Here is a 24,388-nt window from a genome sequence, read left to right on the forward strand (position 1 = left end):
TGGACAAATATGCTGCTTTATGCAAACGTCTGTATATATATATTATCGGAAATCAATTAACAACACAAAACAATAACAGATATTGATCCAGAAACCCTCACAGGTACTGCATGTAGCATAAAACAATATGCTCCAATCAGAACATGGCAAACTGCAGCCCAACAGATCCATCCATGTATGACATGGTTGGTACCGATGGATTCATCAGGTTTTCTAGTTTCATATGATACCAGTATTTTCACTCTAACTTTAAAACTGAGCCGCTACAACCTAAAAGAGTTGCGTTAATGAGTTAAAGGAATTACTAACATTAAAACAAATTTGCATTAATGCGTTATTATGGCATTACCTTTGACAGCCCTAGTCTAGACGCAAGCAGTCGTAAGAGCGTTGCCTAAATGAATCTGGCAAAATTGTGATTTAAATGAGTTACTTATTAGGAACTAATCAAAGAATAAGTAAAGCGAGTACACATCTGGCCTTGAGTTGTGCTACTTGATAGTTTTTGATACTAACAGTAGGTATTGAGGTCCAGCCATAATCGATCAAATCTAAACGAAACCAGGCCTAACCCAACACACGGTGTGGAGATTAGCATGTACTGACGGATCTTCTCCTGACACTAACATGTGCACATGTCGACCAATGCGTGTCTTGGCTCTGGTGTTATAAAGGTGTTGAGAGAGGCGAGGTGAAGGACAGGTACGTCCTGTGTTGTGTTGAACTGTGCTCACGTCTGGTGGAATTCCTTCTATGTGAGTCCGGCCAGCGACCCGGCCCTCTCACCTGGACTAGTGAACGTCGTCTTTGTGTGTGAACCGTCACAGGTGATCTTTCCTGCACAATCTGCATCTCAGACTCCATGCTCTGAGTCTTACTCAAGGAAACGTTTGACGTGACACATCAGCTGTCGGGGGGTCAAACCTGGGACCTGTCAGTTATGTAAGGGGTCTGTCCAGCTGGTACCAAACAACGCCACCTTGCCACCGTAGATACTGATGTCTCGGAGTTTATACATACAACCCTACTTCAAAAAACCTCAATTAACCCTTTCAGTTACTGCCAAACTTGGCACAGCTGATGCCCCTGACTATTGTTTTCAGTTGGATTGCAAGTCAGTTAATCTATTGATTATCTTCTCTATTAATTGATTAGTTGTTGTTTGGTCTATAAACTGTCAGAAAATGAGAAGAGAAAAGAGAATTTGCACTCCAGGTTTAAAAATTGTGAACCCGTCCTTAAAGCCTTCTTTTCATGTGTAGCTCAAAAGAAAATAGAAAAGGAAAAGCTCTCTAGACATTTCATGCAGTTTGAAGCTCTTAGTCATTTCATTGCACGTCACTAATGAAGCACTGTTGATGCTTCCTGCAGTGTTTGCTCTCATTAGGAGCTCACAGGAGTCTCCTAGTTTGTCTCAGCGCAGTGTAATTCAGACTTTTAGTACCTGTGACACCTTGTTACCTAAACACGGGAGTGAAAGTGACTCGGCCTCCGTCGCTCTGCCATCTGCCGCGTTGTTGGCTGCGGGAACTGTGGAACAAAGTTTACCCAGAACGGCTGCATGTGTTAATGATTGACAGCAGCCTGGCGCCTCGCAGGGGACGCTTATATGAGACCTGAGAACATGGCGATAGGGACACGGGGGGATTACATCTCAGTCATGGACATATATGTATATGTTGGAGGTCTTCCGTTACACGAATCCTGCCCGTTACCTGTACTGGTCCAGCACATGTACGTATGTACAGTACATGCATGTGTAGTACTCTTTGTGCTGCAACCATTCTTGGCATAATATGAGTGTACAGCTGTGTTGAGTTGAAGAACATACTCTTCAGTGTTTAATAACGATTATTGAGCAGCAGTGCGCTTTTCACCGCTCTGGCTGGCCCTCATCGGACGTACTTCTCGCTTATTGCTCGCTGTGCCCTGCTCCTGGTGCGACTGTCAGCCAACTGCGATGATGTCGTAAACACACCCGACTCATCTTGAAACACGGACCCCGTCTCGTTTACCGTGCTTTCTGGGTGTGACCTTTTTTTTGCCGTATCACCATTCATATCTATACAACCAGTGTGTTTATTAGATTGTTTACTAGAGCACAAAGTTCCTCATAGATCTAGCCTCTCAAGTTTGCTCTCAAAGTGCACCAGATTGATGCATTTAACTTTAAAATGTACAAGAAAAATATTTTCTCTCTAAATGCATGATGTTTCCAAAGTCAATAAGTTGTTGTGTTAAATAATCGTGATCTCAATATTGACCGAAATCATTGTGATTATGCCCTAATGCAATAACTAGTCTGGTTTCTAAAGTCAAAATCAACTGCAATACAGTTTCAAACAAGGAAATAGCATCAAACTGGCTGAATGTGGTTCTTCTGATTAGTTGATTAGTCGATCAACAGATTTTTGATAATCAGTTTGTCCTTAAAAGCGAGACTATATAACTGTTTGAAAGAAGAAATAATACATTCTTCCTCTTACAAATGACAAGTTCAAAGCAAAAACCACCATTCAGTACACTGAGGGATTTTGCAGCTATGACCAGTAGCTAATAGTGGCTAATGTTAGCTAGATATCAGTGTGTAACGGCCATTACTGAGTCGGTTTGCTGACTTTATGACTCTTTTTTTCTCTTCTTCTGTTAAACTACAGTATGTTTTAGCATTTACCGCTATCCCATAATAGTAATTTGTGGCCACAGTGGCATCAAAACATTACATACTCTCATTTTAAGTCATTTATCAAGCAAACATGCTGCTTTTCTCTGTTTGATATCATTGAAAACTGAATATATTTATGTTTTAAAGCTAGAGTGAAAATACTGGTATCATATAAAACTAGAATAAATAACGCTCCAACATTGCACTAAATTTTGGCGAGGAAAAACTATCATTTTCAAAGGGGTCCCTTGACCTCTGACCTCCAGATATGTGAATGAAAATGGGTTCTATGGGTACCCACGAGTCTCCCCTTTACAGACATGCCACTAAATGCAGTACCTGTGAGGGTTTCTGGACAATATTTATCATAGTTTTGTGTTGTTAATTGATTTCCAATAATACATATATACATACATTTGCATAATAAACATATTTGCCCACTCCCATGTTGATAAGAGGATTAAATACTTGACAAATCTCCTTTAAGGTACATTATGAACAGATAAAAAAATGTGTGATTAATTGGTGATTAATCTCGATTAACGATGGACAATCATGCGATTAATCACGATTAAATATTCGAATCGATTGGCAGCCCTAATATTTCTATATATCGTTTCTATCGTGATAAAGGCTAGGCCTATATTTAGGTCTTTTTTTCCCTTATAATTTCACTTCAAGCTGTTCTGATCATTTTGCACTCAAGTTCTTAAAATGAGAAAAATACTTTATCAAGTATTTAATTTACACAGGAGTATACAAAAATAGGCTTAACCATGTGGTTATTTCATATAGACTATTTATTGAATTACCAGAAAACATGCTGTATCATGATATACACTCACCGGCCACTTTATTAGGCACACCTGTTCAATTGCTTGTTAACACAAATAGCTAATCAGCCAATCACATGGCAGCAACTCAATGCATTACGTCATCTAGACGTGGTGAAGACGACTTGCTGAAGTTCAAACCGAGCATCAGAATGGGGAAGAAAGGGGATTTAAGTGACTTTGAACGTGGCATGGTTGTTGGTGCCAGACGGGCTGGTCTGAGTATTAAACTGCTGATCTACTGGGTTTTTCACGCACAACCATCTCTAGGGTTTACAGAGAATGGTCCCAACAAGAGAACATATCCAGTGAGCGGCAGTTGTGTGGACGGAAATGCCTTGTTGATGTCAGAGGTCAGAGGTCAGAGGAGAATGGGCAGAGTGGTTGGAGATGATAGAAAGACAACAGTAACTCAAATAACCACTCGTTACAACCAAGGTATGCAGAATACCATCTCTGAACGCACAACACCTCCAACCTTGAAGCAGATGAAGACCACCCGGTACTAGCAAGGTGTACCTAATAAAGTGGCCGGTGAGTGTATATTATTGATATATGAAATGATCTATATCGTGATAGACGGTTTCGGCCATACCGCCCAGCCCTAACGTCACATTGGACTCTGAACTTGTGATGGGCAATCGTTGCTATTTTATGTCATTGTATAGATGCAGTTTAAAGGGTTAATGATGTTGCGCCAGGTTTGGTAGACTGTGAATCCAGGTCGGCATGTGTTTTGACGGTTTGACTGGGTTGCCGTGGTTACAGCTGTTTCGCTCTGACTGGTGGAGTCCACTTTGGTCTCCAGTCTGCATGTTTACATCCTCAAAGTGACATCGTAATGGAACCGCGGCTCGTTGAACACAATCAAACTCCTTCCACGTCTATCAGGGTTCATCTCTGTTTATTGTTTGTTCTCTCTTTGCCTCAGACACCAGGTAGATTTATTAAATATTTATTAAACTCCTAAAGTATTTCCCACAAAAAGCCTGAATGTGTCGGAGGTTAATATCCCAGCAGGAGTCCCATTGATCTCTGTATTGTAGTGTGTCTGGCACTGGTCACTGCTTAACAACCATATGTGAGTACATGAGTACACGCATGTGAATGTCAACACGGTGTCATAATAGTCGACCGGTTGGTCGTGTGCCAGCTTCCTGTGGAGATTTGCATGGATGGACAGCTGATGGCGGCCATGTTGCTGGGTCGCGTCTGTCTTCCTGTTGTTTTTTCAGTTTTTTTTTAAGACTAAACAGAACAGATGTTGTGACAGTCAGCGTTTATCATCTCTTCTCACTGTAATCCTTTATGTAATGTTTAACCCCGTTGGCTTATGGGCCCCAGTAGCAACAGCAGGGACGCACAGTTCCTCTTATGATGGAGATGATATGTGTGACTTTTTAAACTCCCAGAGAAGCGCCTGATTCTCTTTTCAGAAAACGAATCAATATATTTTTATCTACAAGGAATCAAGAGATACTTTCATTCTGCACGACTGCAGTGAGCAACAATAGAAGACTGGTTGGTTGTTCTGGGCAGCTGAAGCAGGGTGCGGCTGAAACGCAGCAACTTTCTCTTAGTAAATAAGGTTAATTAGAAGCCACCAGCGGCGAGGAGAGCAAAGGTCACACCCACAGCGCCTTGACATTCCTCCATCTCCATCGATAGCCCCGCACGTCTTCCTGATTGTTTTACTAATCTCCCGTCCTCCTTCACCTCGACTGTTTATACATTTATGATGGCTCAACCCATCCGTGGGTGTGTGTGTGTGTGTGTGTACATACGTTACAGCGTCATCGCAGGGACATAATATCCTACAAATTGACCTTCAGGCAGAGGGGTCGAGTCACCTGCTGAGTCCATCTGTTGGACTCTCTCTCTCTCCTAGCGTAACTCAAGCCCGCTCGCCCGGTCACACATGCCCACTGCTTTTATAGACAGGGGGCTTTCCCCTTTACACTGAGTGTGTGTGTGGACTGTTCTTAAAGAGTGCGCCGCCTGGTCATCTTACACCTTCCTCGACTTGAATCTCTGCAGCGCTGCTGTGTTTAACCTAAGAATAGTGAAGCACAGCAGTCAAGTGTTTTCCATGAACAAATACCAAATAACTTTGTTTTACCTGCTGAGATATGATACAGCCAAAACTACATAAATGTCAGGGGAAACCATCACCTGAAATGCATCATAATCATGGTAGAAAATAAATATTTTGGCCATTTTTGTGTTTACACCGAGAGTGAAGCAAACGTTTCGCGCGATAACATACAAAGTCAATGTAAAGAGTGATTTTTACAAATCCGCATCATTATGTTGTTATTTCGGCATACTTTTAATCCATTAACAGCAACGCCGCTGCCGTATTTATGACTTTATGTTGAGTTTTGATGGAGCAGCTGCATAGCCTGGCACGGAGCCATCCAAACTCCATTCTGAAAACAAGCATTTTAAAAGTAGTTTGCTTGTCGTCTCGCGGACAGACCAGACAAAGCATGAATTTAGATCCATTTACAAAAAGGTCGCTGCTGTATTTATGCCTTATGCGATTAGGTTATGTTGTTTTCTGACATATCTGGGACTTCTACAACATGTACAAAGCAGCAACCGTGGTTATTTCTTCCATGGTTGATGGAGGAAATGATGGAAAGAAAAGCTGTTGGTATCTATGGAGACAAGCGCCTTCTCTTCATGAACACAAATGACACCGGCGGGCCAACTCGCGCGAGTAAAGCAAAGCAAAGCGAAAATTCATTTAGCTCTTTTTTTCATTTTTTTTGCCCCCTTGATTGTGTTTTATGGGACAAGTGACTTTGACACAGTTTTGTCCGTTGCCCCAATTACATCTGACTGATCATAATATTCATAAAATATAGACATTCTATTCCTTCAAAGATATAACTTTATGAACTGAATTCTAAATGTACCGTATACTGTATGTATGAGCACAGTGGTTTCTGATCGTTTTAGCTTGTGACCTCTCACAAAAAGCAACGTCTGCTTGTGGAAACTTGAGCAAAATCTGAAAAATAAGTATAATTTTGTGTTGATTTAATCTAAGATGTATTTTACAACCTCTCATTGGAGTCCTGACTCTGTTGTTTTAACATGAGAAAGGCCAAATAGCAACAAAGAAGAACAACAACACATTTCTAAGCACTTGAGCTGCAGTACTGAATATGCTTTTAGTTATTTTAAGAGGTGTGTTGGTGCTGAACTGATGTAGCCTATATGGGGAATAATACACACGGTGAAGTATGTGAAATTGCATGAGTCTATGTTTGGTATTAACCAGAATATCTTGTGACTTTTGTTCCATTCTTGCAGCTTTTGTGCTGTGCAGAATTGTAGTTTATTTCGCCTTAATTTGATATTAATCCATTTTGTGATTTAGCGTTGTGTCTGGGATATTTCTGCAGATACGAAGTTGGGTTAAAACAATCAAGAATTTCCCCAGTGTCTGTACTTTTTATATATTAAAAAGTGGTCGTCACTGATGGCAACCAAAAGCCAAGAATTGGTTGCCAATTTCTCCTACTTGTCTCATCCTTACTATCGAGCCCTGGTCTTATTTTCAGCGTTGCAGTGGTTGTATTCGTGCAGTTTTTGGCACAGGTCTGCATCTAGTTTAGCTGACTGTTCCTCGCTGTGGACCGACCATGTGAGCTCTCTGAGCTCCGTAAACACTGCCAAATCATGTTTGGCTCCTAAAATAATCAGTGTCTAATTTGAGACTTCCCACTAAATATGAGTAAATCACGTTAAGCAGATTGAACAACATTAAAATCTTTCTTAAAAAGAGACGCGTACACATGCAAGCCGCTAAATCCTGACCCTGTGTTCAATAGATTGATGCTGTTATGTAATTAACCTAACTTAAAGGAGTTCCTGTGGCGAGCCATCCGACTGCTCTCTCTCCCTCTCTCTCACTCTCTCTCTCTCTCGTGCTGTGAGTCGTTAAGCTTTTTTCCACCATTAATTAAGCAGCAGCGACTTCTCTCTTCCTCTGCCAAGGGAGCCCAGATGAGAGTCTCTTCCAAAGCTGAGAAACAGAACAGAACCGGCAGGCAGGAAGGAGAGGAGCGGGGTGAGGCCGGAGCCAGAGCAGAGCATCAGTGTTTCCACAGTCACTCATAAAGCATCTCAGAATAGTCCCGTTGGTACAAGGCCAGTTAGCTTCACAAGAAATAGGATGCTTTTATAGTTGTCTGACCTGGTGTCAACAGTCGTCAATCGCTGCTCATTTCCCAGAACACGAGGCACTACGACGTCTGCACGACTACCAAGTTTTTATATAGAAACGGACAGGTTTTGTCAGGAGTAGATTAGCAGGTCACATCCTCACCTCAGTGATGAAGATTTAGCCTGTTGCACAGTTAAATGTTGTGATGAATATATATATAGTTTGCCAACCCTATGAAGGAGCCACGGTTACAGTGATCCACCGCTTATATGGATCAAAAAGTTTGGGACAGAATCACTCCTATATAAATGCTGTTTACATAATTAACTTATAGTAATCAAGTAGTCCGCTTCCAGTGTTCATTCTGGGGTCTTTTCATACATGACGTGGAAAAAACATTTCAAAACTATGTTGGATACTTTGCCTCGGGAATCGTCTGCTTTCCGGCTGGATACGTGAGGCTGGAGCTGTGTGCACATTGATATCATAACGGGGAAAAGAAAGTCATTTTCTCTGAATAAAAACAAACAAATGTGCACTTGGAAAGCGCCTGAGGGTGAAGCCGCCCTCGTCAAGTTTGGATTGATAACACCTCACGTAACGCCCTCAAAGTGAAACTCTACCAATCATGCAGACCAGCGCCCGTCTCCCTCTATGGCACTACCGGGTGAAAGAACGAGAAACTCCGGCAAAGGGGCGCCATTCTGCATGCACGCTAGCGCAGAGTCGGCCCAAAACCGGCAATGCCTCACCCTCGGTGAGGGAAGAGGCAGAAGCATTGGCCCGTTAATAGCCATGAAACGGTCCGTTTCATTACTTTGCATTCATGTAATAAATGTATAAATGTCAATCAGATGGTATTCTGCATTAGAAATGATGCACAACAACACAAATTATAATAATCATCCACTTATAGTGATCAGCTTGACCCAGGCAGACGTGATCACTATGAGAGGTTTTCACTCCATCAACAAATACATTTCGCTTTTACACCAAATTCTCCGCCATCGTCTTGTCTGTCAACTCTCGTTCGTCCTGTGATAAGTGTGTGAAATCTGACTCCTGCTGCTCTGAGCTGAGACTCTGTACGCAGCGGACAATTTCACTTTCAGTTTGTAGCATCCGTCGTCAAACTGTGCACTGTCTCGGGCGAGATGGAGACAGACAGACAGAAGAACATGTCATGCTGGCGCGAAGCTTCGAATACCTTTGAATATTTCTCATCGAGGCTTCGAAGAACAAAAAAAGGAACGAAAAAAAGAATGAACTAAATGGGTTATTTATTTATATAAAGAAAGCAAAACGACGGTGGCGGCTGGCGGGCGGTGGGTATGTAATGTAATCGGCGTATGCCCGACCACCGTGTAACACCTACTACCTAGTGAACCCTACGCTTCACCGGCCACACTGACTTCTACCGGCCGTCGCTGCTGGGACGTATCTTGCCATAAATAATCCTCAACATGACGGCTGGCTTATGCACAGAGAGGCTGACGGAGTAGACTAGCAACTGCCAAACACTCATTTCTGCCCTGATTCCATCCGCTGCCCACAGCGGCCGCCGGATTAAAAAAGATCACATTTGTAGCAGCTAAATGGATTTGGGGATAAAGATGGATGGTAAAAGTAAATGCCCTCAATGATACGGGTACTTTGAATCATGAAAGAGCTTCAGTTTAGGTCTTATGACAAATTGGTCCGGTCATCGGAGCGACTTTAAAAAAGATCATCTGGATTTATTATGAATGAAAAACATGCGTAAAGTTGCAAACATGAGTTTCAGGTTTCTGCAGCTTGAGAAAGAGTTAGTTTTAATGAGGTTATTCTAGTTAATCATACTGTACATGTTAATATTTCATCATTTAGCTTTCACTTTGAACTTGTCCTTTAACTTCGGAGGCATTGGATTCACTTTTTTCTGTCCTTTTACAGGGACATTCATAGTTTTTGTGATTTGGAAGAAGCTGGTTGCCTTGACAACTGTCAGCACTTTGCTTGCGGCTGGTGTATTTATTCCCATTCTGCTTGTATGCCTGATTCTTGGTGTAAGCATGGACGGTCTGTTTTTAAAGGTGTTTTGTGGTTTGACATCGGGGCGGCAGAGCCGACACCGAGGCCACGTTACAAACCCGGTCAGAAATACAGTATATGCAAAATGATTTTCTTTGAATGTTTAACTTCTTAACGTGTCCTGTTATCCTTGGTGTGTGTGTGTGTGTGTGTGTGTGTGTGTGTGTGTGTTTTAATCGCTTCTGAAGAGGAAACATTAGCTGCAAAGTGGTAAACTAGTGTAGTATAAAGTGGAGGAGTAGTGAAACCTCTGGTTGATGAATAGATGAACAGAAGATTATTCAACTAGAGCCGTGGCGGTGAAGGAATGTTCCCCCTGCGGTGATAATGATTGGCTCAACAGAACAATATGCAGGTTTTTTTTGTTGGAAATTACTTTGTTTATCCTGTATTAATAAGCTTGGCTATTATTGGGTATATTGTCGCTATTATTGTTGCTACATGATTGTTGGTATACTTTCTCTCATCAGTAGCTCCTGAGCATTAAGTGTGTATAAAAGAACAAGGGCTGTCAAAGTTAATGCGATAACTAATTTTTTTAACGCGTCAACGAAACTTGCAATTTTTAGGTTGTAGCGGGCTCAGTTTTAAAGCTAGATTGAAGATACTGGCATCATATTAAACTAAAAAACCTAATGAATCCATCGGTACCAACCATGTCATACTAGCTGGTCATGAAGGAGGTTAAATAACGCTCCAAACTTATGCAACATTTTGGCGATGAAAAACTGTCATGTCCATTTTCAAAGGGGTCCCTTGACCTCTGACCTCCAGATCAGTGAATGTAAATGGGTTCTATGGGTACCCACGAGTCTCCCCTTTACAGACATGCCCACTTTATGATAATCACATGCAGTTTGGGGCAAGTCATAGTCAAGTCAGCACACTGACACACTGACAGCTGTTGTTGCCTGTTGGGCTGCAGTTTGCCATGTTCTGATTGGAGCATATTGTTTTATGCTAAATGCAGTACCTGTGAGGGTTTCTGGACAATATCTATCATTGTTTTGTGTTGTTCATTGATCTACATTAATAAATATTTACATACATTTGCATTAAAGCAGCATATTTGTCCACTCCCATGTTGATAAGAGGATTAAATACTTGACAAATCTCCCTTAAGTGTTCATTTTATGAGTTCAGTTTGAGCTGCATGTGTTAAAGTAGACGTCAGTCAGAGTGAATATTTCCTGAGTGTGTTAGTCTCCCTTTAAGGCGATTACCGATGTACAATCATACGATTTAAATATTTGAATCAATTGACGGCCCTATAAAGAAGAAGGTGATCTTATGCAGCATCCTGTGCAGAGATTTGTGCTGATGTATTGGGCCTGGCTGAGATGGTTGGTGTGTGTGTAGCACTTCCACTCCAGGGTTCTTCCTTGCTGATGTGTGTGAACGGTAGTTTTCTGGGTTATTCTAGGCTACACACACACACACACACACACACACACACACACACACACACACACTCATTCTCTCACATGCTTAAATACAGTCACCCACACTTTCATGCACGCTCTCTCTTTCTCTCTCTCTCTCTGTTCCTCTCCCACATTCACATTCATACTCTCTCGCCCTGCTTCCAGCCCATTGGCTGTGCTGTGTCTGTGTCTCTCTGGAGGGATTACTGTGTCCTGTGTGATTATCTGTCTATTAATAGTTTCCTTTAAGGCCGTTCACATGCTCCTATAGCGGCAGCTCTGCAGGATCCCGAGGCCCCGTAACACAAGCCAACCCCCGAATCCTGCAGCCAGTAATTACTGTAATGAACTACAGCGTACTGTACACACTCACTCACTCACTCACTCACTGGGACCTGCACACACACAAACACACACACACACACACACTGTAGACAACACACAAAACAAGCATGCACATAGTCACTGCTCTGCAATGAGAGGAGAGTATGGATATACTATTCCAGATATTATTATTATTCAGATCCTCAGCCTCGTCTAGTCCTCTGGGAATACTTCACCGCCCTGCACATTTGCATGCTTGCACTCAAGTGTGTACAACTTTATAACTACACATAATATACATTATATTAGATGTGCTTGATCTGCCGAGGTTTGTTTTGCAGGATAGAAAACTCTGTTTTCTCTTCAAATGGTCAGATCTTCAAGATGTTTTACAAAAATATGTAACATTCATTCGAGCCAATGAATTTCCTTAAAGGCCTTAACACACCGGGAGCGTGGCAAATAAACAACACGGAAATCTGTAATATTCACCTCTATGCAGTTGTTTCATAAATATAGGTGCAACTCACGCATATCGTGATTTGTTGATGTCTTTATTTGTGGTGCTAAAGCTCAGAAAATCAACCTTGTTACGATGCTTTCTGTCTTGAGTCACAAAATAGCCAGAAAAATGACTGAATATTTTCTGCATTGGTGTAAGGCCTTGATATGCTTCAAACAAATTAGGTTGTATGACATGTTGTCTGACCGTGTCTGAAGGCCAAAGGCTAAAAGACGAGACGTGAACGAGGATAACGGGGCACAATGTCAGTCTTCTCTGAAAAGTATTTGTGGTGTTACTCATTTGTACACAACTAAACCTGACAAAAGTTATTGTAAGAGAATGATAAAGTAATGTGTTTGTGTCCACCTGATGAACGTAAGTCCAATATTCACTCTCCTTTTAGCTCTGGTTTGGTCTTCACCAACTCTTGAGAGAGATATCTGGCTCTGTAGCTGCTAAGTGCTCCACTTTCCACACTGGCTAGTGTCGGACTTTGTCTTTTTTGCTGTTTTGTTTTGTGCTGATCAGGTTGTGTAAAGTGACTTTTTAAAAAAAATGACTTGCTCCCGCACACACTTTTCTCTGCTTTATTAGTCAACAAGGACCTTCATCAGGACATTAAAGGTTTAATGTCCTGATGAAGGTCCTTGTTGACCGAAACGTTGACGATAAAGCAGAGAAAAGTGTGTGCGGGAGCAAGTCATTTTTTTGAAAAAGTACATATTGGAGGGGATCTACTCCCAGCACCACAAACAAAATTGAGAATGTGCATGTTTTCCTCTCCTTGAAGTGTACAGTGACTTTATCAGAGCTTTTATGCTGAAAATGAGCTGGAACCGATGCTAAGAGAGCAAACCAAAACAGTAAAGATGCAAGCATAAAACCAAAACAATGAACTGAAAGAAGATGCAACACATAAACTTCATCACTTCACATTACATGCACTCATTTGGACCGTTGTTAATATGAAAACGTTGATTCCAGCAGCTTTAACGCTTGCTGTTACTTATAATTCACAGAATTCATGATGCTCTTATCCAGGGCAGCCTAAAAAGACTGAGCAGGACTGAATATGTTGCGCAAGGACATGTAGACTTTGCAGCCACCTTAATATTCTGGTCAGCATGCTCTTTTTTTGGGTATTTGGAGCACCGAGTGGTCGTATCGTATCACATGCAGGGCAAAGAGGAACTTGTTTGATCTTGTTGGCAGGTTACTGAGGTACTATCCACCACACATTATTTTCCATCCTGGTTGCATATGATTTCATATCTATACGTTTGAAATGAAATGAAGGAGTTTGGGTATTGTGTGAGCGAGCATTGAGCTCTCGGTTCTTCCATCCCGAGTGAGTGGAGCGGGGATTAAAGCCTGCAGGACTCCTGCCAGTCAATCAGGGGTCTGGGTTTGTTTATGGCCGGCCCGGTTGGACTCGGCCTCAATGAGCTGAGCTGAAGCAGGAGGCCAGCAGGTCGTGAGTAACTGGTGGCATTTGGATCAAAAGATGTTCAGAATAATCACTTTAAATGCACTCGATGAGATCCGCTCTCTGAGGGTTGCTTCCCAGGACAGGAAACGGCACTTTCTGTTTCAGTGGTCTGAGCTGCAGGAAGACGGCTTCAAGAGTTTAAACATTCATTCTGAATTCAGTTTGATCGAGAATAAAAAGGCTGACGCAGGACGCTTTCACAAGCTACAGTCCGTTTGTCTAGCCTGAATCAGAGTCTGTTTTCTGTTTATTCTGGTTCAGTTCCACATCGCACAAATCAAAGCAGACCAAATAAAAAATCTAAGTTGCTGAGAGGCGTGAACGAAGGAGCAAATTTATTGTTTTCATCTCGAGAGCTGCAAGTTCTATGCAGAGAATCGCGGACTATATTATATTGCTGTCCAAGTTTTTCACTTTTACTAAATCCTTTAAGCACAAATCCCGTCTTTTTCAGTTTATCTCGAATAACTTTATAAACGTATAATAACGCAGCTATATAACGTAGAATACAGAAATAAATAAGTTTGGGGAAATAAATAAGGGGTGAAATGCAAAGGGAAAAACATGCAGAAATAAATAAATAAATACATATTTAAGAATAAATATAAAATAAATAAATAAAAATGCAAAAATTAATAAATACATAATTAATAAATTAAAAAATATTATTTTTTAAATATTATTTTTGCTACATTTAATGACATATTAATTAATTTATTGAGTCATTTATTTATTTTTTATTTTGGCAGGTTCTGTCCTCCATATTTTTTTAACCTGCAAAAGAATTACAACAGCAACAAATCTAATTTCTTTCATTTTAGTCTCGAAAAGGGTCTTTTTAAAGAACATAATTTAACACTCTTGATATCTGCAGACACAGTGAAAGGTCAACAATTGTACAAAAATGTTAATGTTGAAAATGTTAACAACATCTAAAGCAGACACCAAACCAAAGTAATAATAATAATAAATAGTAATAATGATTAACAGCTGTAGGGCTGCAGATAACATTTATTTTCATTATCCATTGATCTGCAGACTATCTTCTCCATTAATCTATTAATCATTTCGTCTATAAAACATTAGAAGATGGATTCCCGGAGCCCGAGGTAATGTCTATAAATGAGTGAATCAGCTAATCGCTCTGCAGGTTATGAGGAGGTGAAAAAGTCATTTCATTGTTACTTGAAAAGTTTCTCGCTCATTTACATGCAGTTTGTGACTCAACATGAAGTGCAGCCGAATTCAAAATGACAAACGAGCACTTTGAAGTGTAATTTGGGAGCAACACTTCACACACACACACACACACACACACACACACACACACACACACACACACACACACACACTCACTTGAGAGCAGCTTATCTGTTACATAAAAAAGGCCCAGTCCTGCTGGGACGGGAACATCAGGTCTGGCGATCAGGGAAGAGCGCCGCGCCGCGCCGCGCATCTCCCTGCAGGTCTGAACTCTGTGCGACCCCTCCGCCGTGTCTCTCGCTGTGGGATCAGAATAAAGACACCTGCCGACTTGTTCTTTCTGTACATCCGTACGGTTTGTGACAGCTCAGCCTCCGAAACACTCGCTGCCGGTGGATAATGAGGCTGTCGCGCTCATCCGCCCCGCTCAGAGAGGGTTTGCAGAAAAGGATGAATAAGTAAAAAGCTAATGTGCAGAGCAGGAAACTGACTCTTTCACCTGCGGCGTGCGGTTGTAGCATCCTTTGTTTTCACTGACAAACATATTAGTTGAAATCCATACATAAATACCTTTGCTTAACTCAACATTTTTGGAAGTTGTTGGAAGATTAGAGTGAGAGTGGAGAGTTTTTTTTACCTATTGTGGCTATCCCTGCTCACGCTAACCACCCAGTTCATCCTCTATTTATTCCAAACAGACAGATGGATGTGTGAAACATCTCACTTCCTGTCAATAATGGCAAACATCTTCAAAAAAATTAATTATTGGCTCCTAAACGTGGAAAGCAGTCGTCCTTTTTTTCCTCTTTCACACATTTATTCTTCAGTTAAGCTTTAGTGCTCGTTTCTTTAACGCGATATTGTACAATGAAAGAAACATTTAATTCTGTTTCATTTTTGGAGAGTTGATTTATTATTTATTAATTTATTAATTTATTAATTTATTAATTAATTTATTTTTAGGAGTTTGCAATCGATAGATGGATGATTATTGTTAGTTGAATTAAACTGTAGATTATTTTCAAGGACTCTATAAATACAATCAAGGTGAAGATTATCCCTAAATATTGATAATATTGGTGCTGGATTATGTTATATTTTATTATCGGTTATTACACAGATTTGTTGAATACTCGATTCTGATTGGTCAATTACGTCATTCTACGGTCTGTCATTTCTTTACAACATGGCGAGAAATGGCGACATTTTAACCAGTAAAGACCTGGCAAAGGGACGCCACTTTATAAAGACAGAAGGAAAAATTACGTCCTCAGCTGGAATCGAACCGACGACATCACAGTTCCACAGTGTGTGTCTCAGGCAGTCGTCCCGTGAGGATGCCCCGTGTTTCTGTTTTTACTTCCACTGTCTTTAGTCCAACTCTTTGAGTTTGTTGTTTGATGTTGCAGCTCTCTGACCTCTGTGGGAGTCACAAACACCACATTCATTTCTGCACCAATTTAACAGACTTTTCTCTTCCTCTCTCTTCCTCTCTTCCTCTCTTTCTCTCTCTGTGTGTGCGTTTGGTTCGTGCGTCCAGACGTGCCAGCGCCGGAGCAGCCGGAGCTGTTCCTGAAGAAGCTGCAGCAGTGCTGTACTGTCTTTGACTTCATGGACACGCTGTCGGACCTCAAGATGAAGGAGTACAAACGCTCCACGCTCAACGAGCTGGTGGACTACGTCACCGTCAGCCGGGGCTACCTGACGGAGCAGGCCTACCCCGAGGTCGTCAAAATGGTGAGGACGGAGGAATATACACAGTGAACTCACACTAGAGATCTTTAGACCCAAAGATGTCTCAATAAGACCAGTTCAAAAGCAAGTCAGATACCCAATTTGTGGTTACAGACATCAAGAAACACTATTTTCAACCTTTCACCACAGGTGTCACAAGTCTGAGTTATAAGTTTGGACCTCTAATGTCTCATTTGAGTATATATTTTTAGGCCTAAAGAGGTAAAACTATCTGGTATTTCACAATTCAAAGGTGAAAATTGGAGATTAGAATTCAAATTTGTGTAGTAGACCTTTTTATTCTTCTTCCCACCAACCTGTTGGGGGACTGAGAATCACTGCTTCAATCAATGCCTCACTTTCTATAATATATATATATATGTCTTCTCTTAAAAACAAAACAGAGAATGTAGCCAAGTTTCCTTTTGTCTTAATGACCAAAGTACTCCATTCTTTTCCGGGAAATAGACAAAAAAGAAAAGTGCTTTTGCAAAGAACACTATAAACTAGACTAGAGACCAAAGTCAGCTGATTTATAATAAAGTGACTGAACATATAATCTATGAACTCCAGAAAAGTGTGTTTAGTGTTGAGTCTCTCTTTAAGCAGTCCTTAAAGATGATTCAAAACACTGTCCTTATATTACAAGGCCAGTCTCCTTTCGTCTTTGTTTCATGCATCTTCAGGACCACACATTCAAAGCTCATCTGAAACCAGTCATGACGCTGACACACATATTTCCCTCTTTGTGTTTTTCTTCCAGGTGTCTCACAACATATTCCGGACCCTTCCGCCCAGCGACAGTAATGAGTTTGACCCCGAGGAAGACGAGCCCACGCTCGAGGCCTCCTGGCCGCACTTACAGGTGAAACACAGCCCAAAACATAAGTGTGTGTGTGTGTATTTACTAATTAACATATATCTTGTTTGTTTAACTGGTACTCAAACAGAAATGTAGAACAGACAACTTTTGGTGGAGTTATGTGCTCTTTCTTTTTTAATCCAGAGCTGTAGAGCTGTGATCAAACCTAAAAATCAGACCCGACCCTACATGAATCAGCATAGTTTCTGTCCAAGCCCGACTCCAAAACACAGCAGCAGTTTTGGGCCCAAGCCTGATAAAAAAACACTCATTTCCATTATAAACAAAATGAATCGATATTAGGGCTGTCAACGTTAATAATGCGTCTACGCAAAATTGTTTTAACGCCACTAATTCTTTTAACGGAGTTGATCTTTTGGAGGTTGTAGCGGGTTCAGTTATAAAGCTAGAGTGAAGATACTGGTATCATATGAAACTAGAAAAGCTGATGAATCCATCGGTACCAACCATGTCATACTAGCTTGTCGTGAAGGAGGCGAAATAACGCTCCAAACTTGCGCTAAATTTTGGCGAGGAAAAACTATGGGTACCCACGAGTCTCCCCTTTACAGACATGCCCACTTTATGATAATCACATGCAGTTTGGGGGCAAGTAATAGTGAAGTCAGCACACTGACACACATGTACCGCTGGATTTAACTTTATAGACATGACCACTGACTATTTGTGAAACAATTTAGCCACAAATTCACAGACTGACCGTACACGGTCCAGACACGTACTGGGTTTGGACCGAGTCTTGTTTAATCAGCTTCTTGTTGTTGTACAGCAAGAAGTTTGACTCTTTGAAACTGAACAAACTGTGACCAGTCTTCCTGCAAAGCAGCTGATCAAAGACATTTTCTTCTTCTCCTCCTCTCTCCAGTTGGTATACGAGTTCTTCATCCGGTTCTTGGAGAGTCAGGAATTCCAGCCCAGCATTGCCAAAAAGTACATAGACCAGAAGTTTGTCCTACAGGTGAGTCGCTGCATCACTTCAAATATCGTCCTCCATGTTTTCTTTCTCCCTGCGGTCCTCTCTGTGTCTCTTTGCTTCGATGTTTTTATGTCATCTCTCTCTCTCTCTCTCTGATTCTGATTTTCCTTCATCTGCCTGTGTTCCTCCTCTCCGTCCAGCTCTTGGAGTTGTTTGACAGCGAGGATCCTCGGGAGAGAGACTACCTGAAGACAGTCTTGCATAGAATCTACGGCAAATTCCTGGGTCTGAGGGCTTTTATACGAAAACAGATCAATAATATTTTTCTACGGTGAGTACACGTCTCTTCCTCAAAAGTTTGTGTTTTTCATTCATTCAGAGGATGGATGGATCAGACTAGAGACCTAGAGCACTCAGAGGATGGATGAATCAAACTAGAGACCTAGAGCATTCAGAGGATGGATGGATCAAACTAGAGACCTAGAGCATTCAGAGGATGGATGGATCAGACTAGAGACCTAGAGCACTCAGAGGATGGATGAATCAAACTAGAGACCTAGAGCACTCAGAGGATGGATGGATCAAACTAGAGACCTAGAGCATTCAGAGGATGGATGGATCAGACTAGAGACCTAGAGCATTTAGAGGATGGATGGATCAAACTAGAGACCTAGAGCACTCAGAGGATGGATGGATCAAACTAGAGACCTAGAGCATTCAGAGGATGGATGGATCAAACTAGAGACCTACAGCATTCAGAGGATGGATGGATCAAACTAGAGACCTACAGCATTCAGAGGATGGATGGATCAGACTAGAGACCTAGAGCATTCAGAGGATGGATGGATCAAACTAGAGACCTACAGCATTCAGAGGATGGATGGATCAGACTAGAGACCTAGAGCATTCAGAGGATGGATGGATCAAACTAGAGACCTAGAGCATTCAGAGGATGGATGGATCAAACTAGAGACCTAGAGCATTCAGAGGATGGATGGATCAAACTAGAGACCTAGAGCACTCAGAGGATGGATGGATCAGACTAGAGACCTAGAGCATTCAGAGGATGGATGGATCAGACTAGGGACCTAGAGCATTCAGAGGATGGAGGGATCAAACTAGAGACCTAGAGCATTCAGAGGATGGATGGATCAAACTAGAGACCTAGAGCATTCAGAGGATGGATGGATCAAACTAGAGACCTACAGCATTCAGAGGATGGATGGATCAGACCAGGGACCTAGAGCATTCAGAGGATGGAGGGATCAAACTAGAGACCTAGAGCATTCAGAGGATGGATGGATCAAACTAGAGACCTAGAGCATTCAGAGGATGGATGGATCAAACTAGAGACCTAGAGCATTCAGAGGATGGATGGATCAAACTAGAGACCTAGAGCATTCAGAGGATGGATGGATCAAACTAGAGACCTACAGCATTCAGAGGATGGATGGATCAAACTAGAGACCTAGAGCATTCAGAGGATGGATGGATCAAACTAGAGACCTAGAGCATTCAGAGGATGGATGGATCAAACTAGAGACCTAGAGCATTCAGAGGATGGATGGATCAAACTAGAGACCTAGAGCATTCAGAGGATGGATGGATCAAACTAGAGACCTACAGCATTCAGAGGATGGATGGATCAAACTAGAGACCTAGAGCATTCAGAGGATGGATGGATCAAACTAGAGACCTAGAGCATTCAGAGGATGGATGGATCAAACTAGAGACCTAGAGCATTCAGAGGATGGATGGATCAAACTAGAGACCTAGAGCACTCAGAGGATGGATGGATCAAACTAGAGACCTAGAGCACTCAGAGGATGGATGGATCAGACTAGAGACCTAGAGCATTCAGAGGATGGATGGATCAGACTAGAGACCTAGAGCATTCAGAGGATGGATGGATCAGACTAGAGACCTAGAGCATTCAGAGGATGGATGGATCAGACTAGAGATGGAATGACCATCACATACTTCTATCATCATGTTTTAAACCCTTATACACTTTCACAATTTATTTTTATTTATTTATTTATTTATTAATTAATTATTGTTTCATGTTTATTTCTGATTTATGACTAGAACAACTAGGCACACAGTGCTCAGCTGCATCTCAAATTAATCTTCAGGTTCCCAGCTTTCAGATTATGAACACCACTTCTATGTGACATCTACTACAGACCTGCTATCTCCCCCTAAACACCCCCTGCACCCCCTAAAAAAGACTCAAATGGGTCTGTTGAGGTTTAAAAAACTAAATGATTGCAAAAAAAAACAAGGACAAGGTCGACAGTTATTATTTCTAACTGGTACAACAGCATCAACGCAGTGTTAAACACATCATGTCCTTTAGCGAGTCATTTCATGGTGTGTTTTTTGTCGTTCTGCCAACAAGTTATAGTCTTCATTCGATATGTTAATCATCTGGTTTTGCCGTCTTTGCTCATCTGTTTTTAGTTGTTTAACTTCTGTCTCCTGTCTTTTGTCTCCTCTCTTCTTTGCCTCCCTCTCTGTCGGCTCTGCAGTTTTGTTTATGAGACGGAGCACTTCAACGGGGTGGCTGAGTTGCTGGAGATCCTGGGGAGGTATGTGGAGGCCTCCGACCCCGAGACGCACATTTACACTCTGATGCTTCCAGCTAGAGACACACGGCCCTGAAAGCACCAAGTCAACCCTGATATCTGCCTGCTTTTTGTTTAGTCGTAACGATACGAGGATGTTTTTATCTTTTTATTTCATCGTGCACTCTGATGGAGATACAGATCTTTTTATCAAGAGACAATCCAGAACGCAAAAAAAAGATTGATGATGAAAACTCAAAAGCCGAGTGTTAAAATCCAGTTTTTTTTTATGGAGCCAAATCCGAGTCGAGATGTGAAGTTCAGGGAAGAGTCAGGAGCAGAGATTCGCTCGTAGATAAGAAATAAATGAATCCTCTCAGCTCAACAGTCTCTTTAATCCATAAAAAAAAGTTTATCAGCTGTGTGTCAGGAGTTGTTTGGGGTCGTTGAGGGCGGTTTTCTCAGACTGATCACAGTTTCTGCTTTTATTTTTGATAAAAATAAATGAAATAGGGGAATTCTGGGGAAGTAAACTGAAGTTCACAGGCCTGAAAAGGTTCCGAATGTTAGTTAACAGATAAAAATGAACTAATGATAATTTTGATAGTCCTGTATTTTGTGAGTCTGGAGCTGTAAAGGTTAAAGCATCAGTTCCATCTCGTTCGTCTGCAGCTCATTGATCTCCCACCTGCTTTCAGAGGGTCACAATGCAACTCTTTGATGTGTTCATGTTTAATTTATGTTCATATTTTCTCTCTCTCTCTCCCAGTATAATCAATGGTTTCGCTCTGCCACTGAAAGCGGAGCATAAACAGTTTCTGGTCAAAGTGTTGATCCCCCTCCACACCGTCAGGAGTCTGTCCCTCTTCCACGCACAGGTAACACATGTCTGTTTGTGTGTAACCTTTCTTTCTGCTGATAATCTAGTATTTCTCCCACAGAGTGACACTGCATTTTGTTTACCTCCATTTCCGCTACTGGTAGTAGAGTAGTAGCTTAGTGGGTAGAGCAGGTCATCCTTTAACCACAAGGTCGGCGGTTCGATCCCCGGCTCCTACTGTCTGCATGTCGAGGTGTCCTTGAGCGAGACACTGAACCTCAAGTTGCTCCTATAATGGGTTAAATGCAGAGGTTAAATGAATGTACCTGTATATACGTGACAAACGGTTTAAGTTGATACTCTTTGGCAACTGGGGATAGCTACCGATAGCTACCAGGGAAAACAAAAGCATTACCCTCTTCCTGTTTTGGTTGCACACTGGTTGACGCACTTCCTTTGTGTCGTACCGAGTGGCAGACAGACCTGCATAGTGAAACTTAGAGGGAACCAATCTAAACGCTGATGGTGTCATTATTTTACAGTCATTACGTTGTGCAATCAACATTTACTTCATAACGTTAAATTAAAGCAAAACAACTTGTTTATTGCAACTTTAAAATAGACAATTTCAGCTGAAAACCAAAGCATTGTGGCCAATAAATGCAGGTGCAGGAGTCGGCATTACGTTTTATGCCGTATATATAATAAGTATTGGTCATACTGTGACAAGTAGTTCAAGTTGTATCTGAGTTGCTGTTGTAAGCTACGCTAAAGGGCTCAGAAGTGTGTGTTCTAACATGTGCTCTCTTCTCTCCCTGCAGTTGGCGTATTGCATTGTACAGTTCCTAGAGAAAGACCCAACATTAACAGAACCAGTAAGTATCCACCAGTAAGAGACTCCAGTATAACAGTCTGAACACTGATCGCTTGTTTTCTATCAACTGCCAATCAATTAATCAATGACTGCCTCAGTAAATCTAGTCATATTTCTGTGCTGCTACACATCCCTCTTTTCCTGCAACAGTGTGATCACTACAGCTGATGATTGAGGTGCAGGTGGATCAGTAATGGGGCAGACAGCGCCTCACTGTGGTGTTAAATGAAAGTGAAACCAAATAATAATAAGTAAAAGAACCAACAGTCAGTCTGTGTCTCTTCTTCTTCTTCCTCCTCCTCCTCAGGTCATCAGAGGCTTACTGAAGTTCTGGCCAAAAACCTGCAGTCAAAAAGAGGTGAGGCTTGTTGTTTCCTTTAGTTTGAACTGTGTGTGAACTCTGTGTGTTTCTGTGTAGTAATACTATGTCCGTCCTGTGCTGTGCTGCGGTGCAGGTGATGTTTCTAGGGGAGCTGGAGGAGATCCTGGACGTCATCGAACCAACACAGTTCGTCAAGATCCAGGAGCCGCTCTTCAAACAGATCTCCAGATGTGTCTCCAGCCCACACTTCCAGGTCAGTGGCCGCCCAGTCAGGATGTAAATCAGCATCAGTGGGTTTTACCTGAAACAAGCATTTATAGAATTTATTCAGGACTTTGTGAAACAGTTTAGTTTAACCTCTTCGTCTTCTTTTAAGGACGCCCTCGCTGACTTTACTTTACTGTCTCTCAGAGGCTGTATCAGTGTTCATTTGTTAACGAAAACTTTGACAAAATAGTTTTCACCAAGGACCTTTTTTTCCATGACTGAGACGAGACGACACAGCAACTGTGACGATATCAAACGTGCAAAATGACGAGACTAAAATGTAGTTTAAAAACATAGATCCCAATCCCGAGTATTAGTAACACATATTTTTGCAGGGTTAGACTCGAACTGACTGCAAAGCTGCACTCTTAATCATTCAACCTGTGTTTTTCATCAGATAATAAGATAAAATGTTATGTTAAATAACTAAAATGACAGAAATATTCAATATAATCTGACGACTAAATAAAAAAATGGCTGACAAAATTGAGAAAAAACATTTTGACTAAAATCGAATGACTTTTCGGCGACTAAAACTAAAAAAATATCTGCCAAAATGAACCCTGGGCTGTAGCATTGTTTAGAGCTAGAGTGGAGGTACTGGTATCATATGAAACTAGAACACTTAAGGACGGAGCATGTCGCGAAGGATGCCAAATAACACTCTGAATTTAAGATGCATTTTGGCGATCCAGTTTTATTCCTATCTATATTCTGAAGGTTTCTACAGAGGGGATGTTCATATATCATTCATAGCCGGATTTATAGAACATTTTATTCCTAATTCTTTTTTTGAAAATGTATATTTATTTTTATGGCTGTTGACAGTATTTTTTGATTTATGGAGTGATAAAAAGAAAGAAAGAAGTTTCATGGTGATATCTATTAGTTAACTTTCCCCCTTCAGTGGAACACTTGTAACTTTCAAAGCTTCTGTGTATTTATATATATATATATATATAAAGATATTTGATTGTGAGTGTTGACAGTTTGTCTCTGTGGTGGCAGGTTGCAGAGCGAGCTCTGTACTACTGGAACAACGAGTACATCATGAGTCTGATCGAGGAGAACTCAAGCGTCATCCTGCCCATCATGTTCGCCAGCCTCTACAGGATCTCCAAAGAGCACTGGAACCCGTGAGTCACCTTTAAAACAAACCTCTGCAGCACCGTTGTGTAATACAAAAAAAGTCAGATTTTCAACAAGAAATTGAGAAAGCAGATTTTATTAGATGATTTTCACCCTGATTTAATGTTCCCACACGAAGTCATGTGTGGTGCGTTTGGCTTTTTGCTGATCGTCAGCAGCTCTCCTC

General features: G+C 41.4%; 1 protein-coding gene across 6 annotated transcripts in view; it reads left to right on the forward strand.

Moving 5' to 3' along the window:
- The window catches only part of ppp2r5eb (protein phosphatase 2, regulatory subunit B', epsilon isoform b), a 53,932-nt gene that overhangs the window by 26,509 nt on the left and 3,035 nt on the right, over window positions 1-24,388 (forward strand). For 5 of the 6 annotated variants that reach the window (XM_074661263.1, XM_074661264.1, XM_074661267.1 and 2 more), the window contains exons 3-12: window positions 16,231-16,427; window positions 17,188-17,289; window positions 18,173-18,265; window positions 18,424-18,554; window positions 20,755-20,814; window positions 21,560-21,668; window positions 22,432-22,485; window positions 22,792-22,842; window positions 22,940-23,059; window positions 24,082-24,209. In XM_074661263.1, coding sequence (XP_074517364.1) covers window positions 16,231-16,427; window positions 17,188-17,289; window positions 18,173-18,265; window positions 18,424-18,554; window positions 20,755-20,814; window positions 21,560-21,668; window positions 22,432-22,485; window positions 22,792-22,842; window positions 22,940-23,059; window positions 24,082-24,209 — 1,045 coding nt within the window. Of the gene's footprint in view, window positions 1-1,601; window positions 1,735-16,230; window positions 16,428-17,187; window positions 17,290-18,172; window positions 18,266-18,423; window positions 18,555-20,754; window positions 20,815-21,559; window positions 21,669-22,431; window positions 22,486-22,791; window positions 22,843-22,939; window positions 23,060-24,081; window positions 24,210-24,388 lie in introns of those variants that run through there. The other variant, XM_074661268.1, reaches the window with a different exon arrangement.

This window comes from Sebastes fasciatus, chromosome 15 (genome assembly GCF_043250625.1).
Source record: "Sebastes fasciatus isolate fSebFas1 chromosome 15, fSebFas1.pri, whole genome shotgun sequence".
Lineage (NCBI taxonomy): Eukaryota > Metazoa > Chordata > Actinopteri > Perciformes > Sebastidae > Sebastes > Sebastes fasciatus.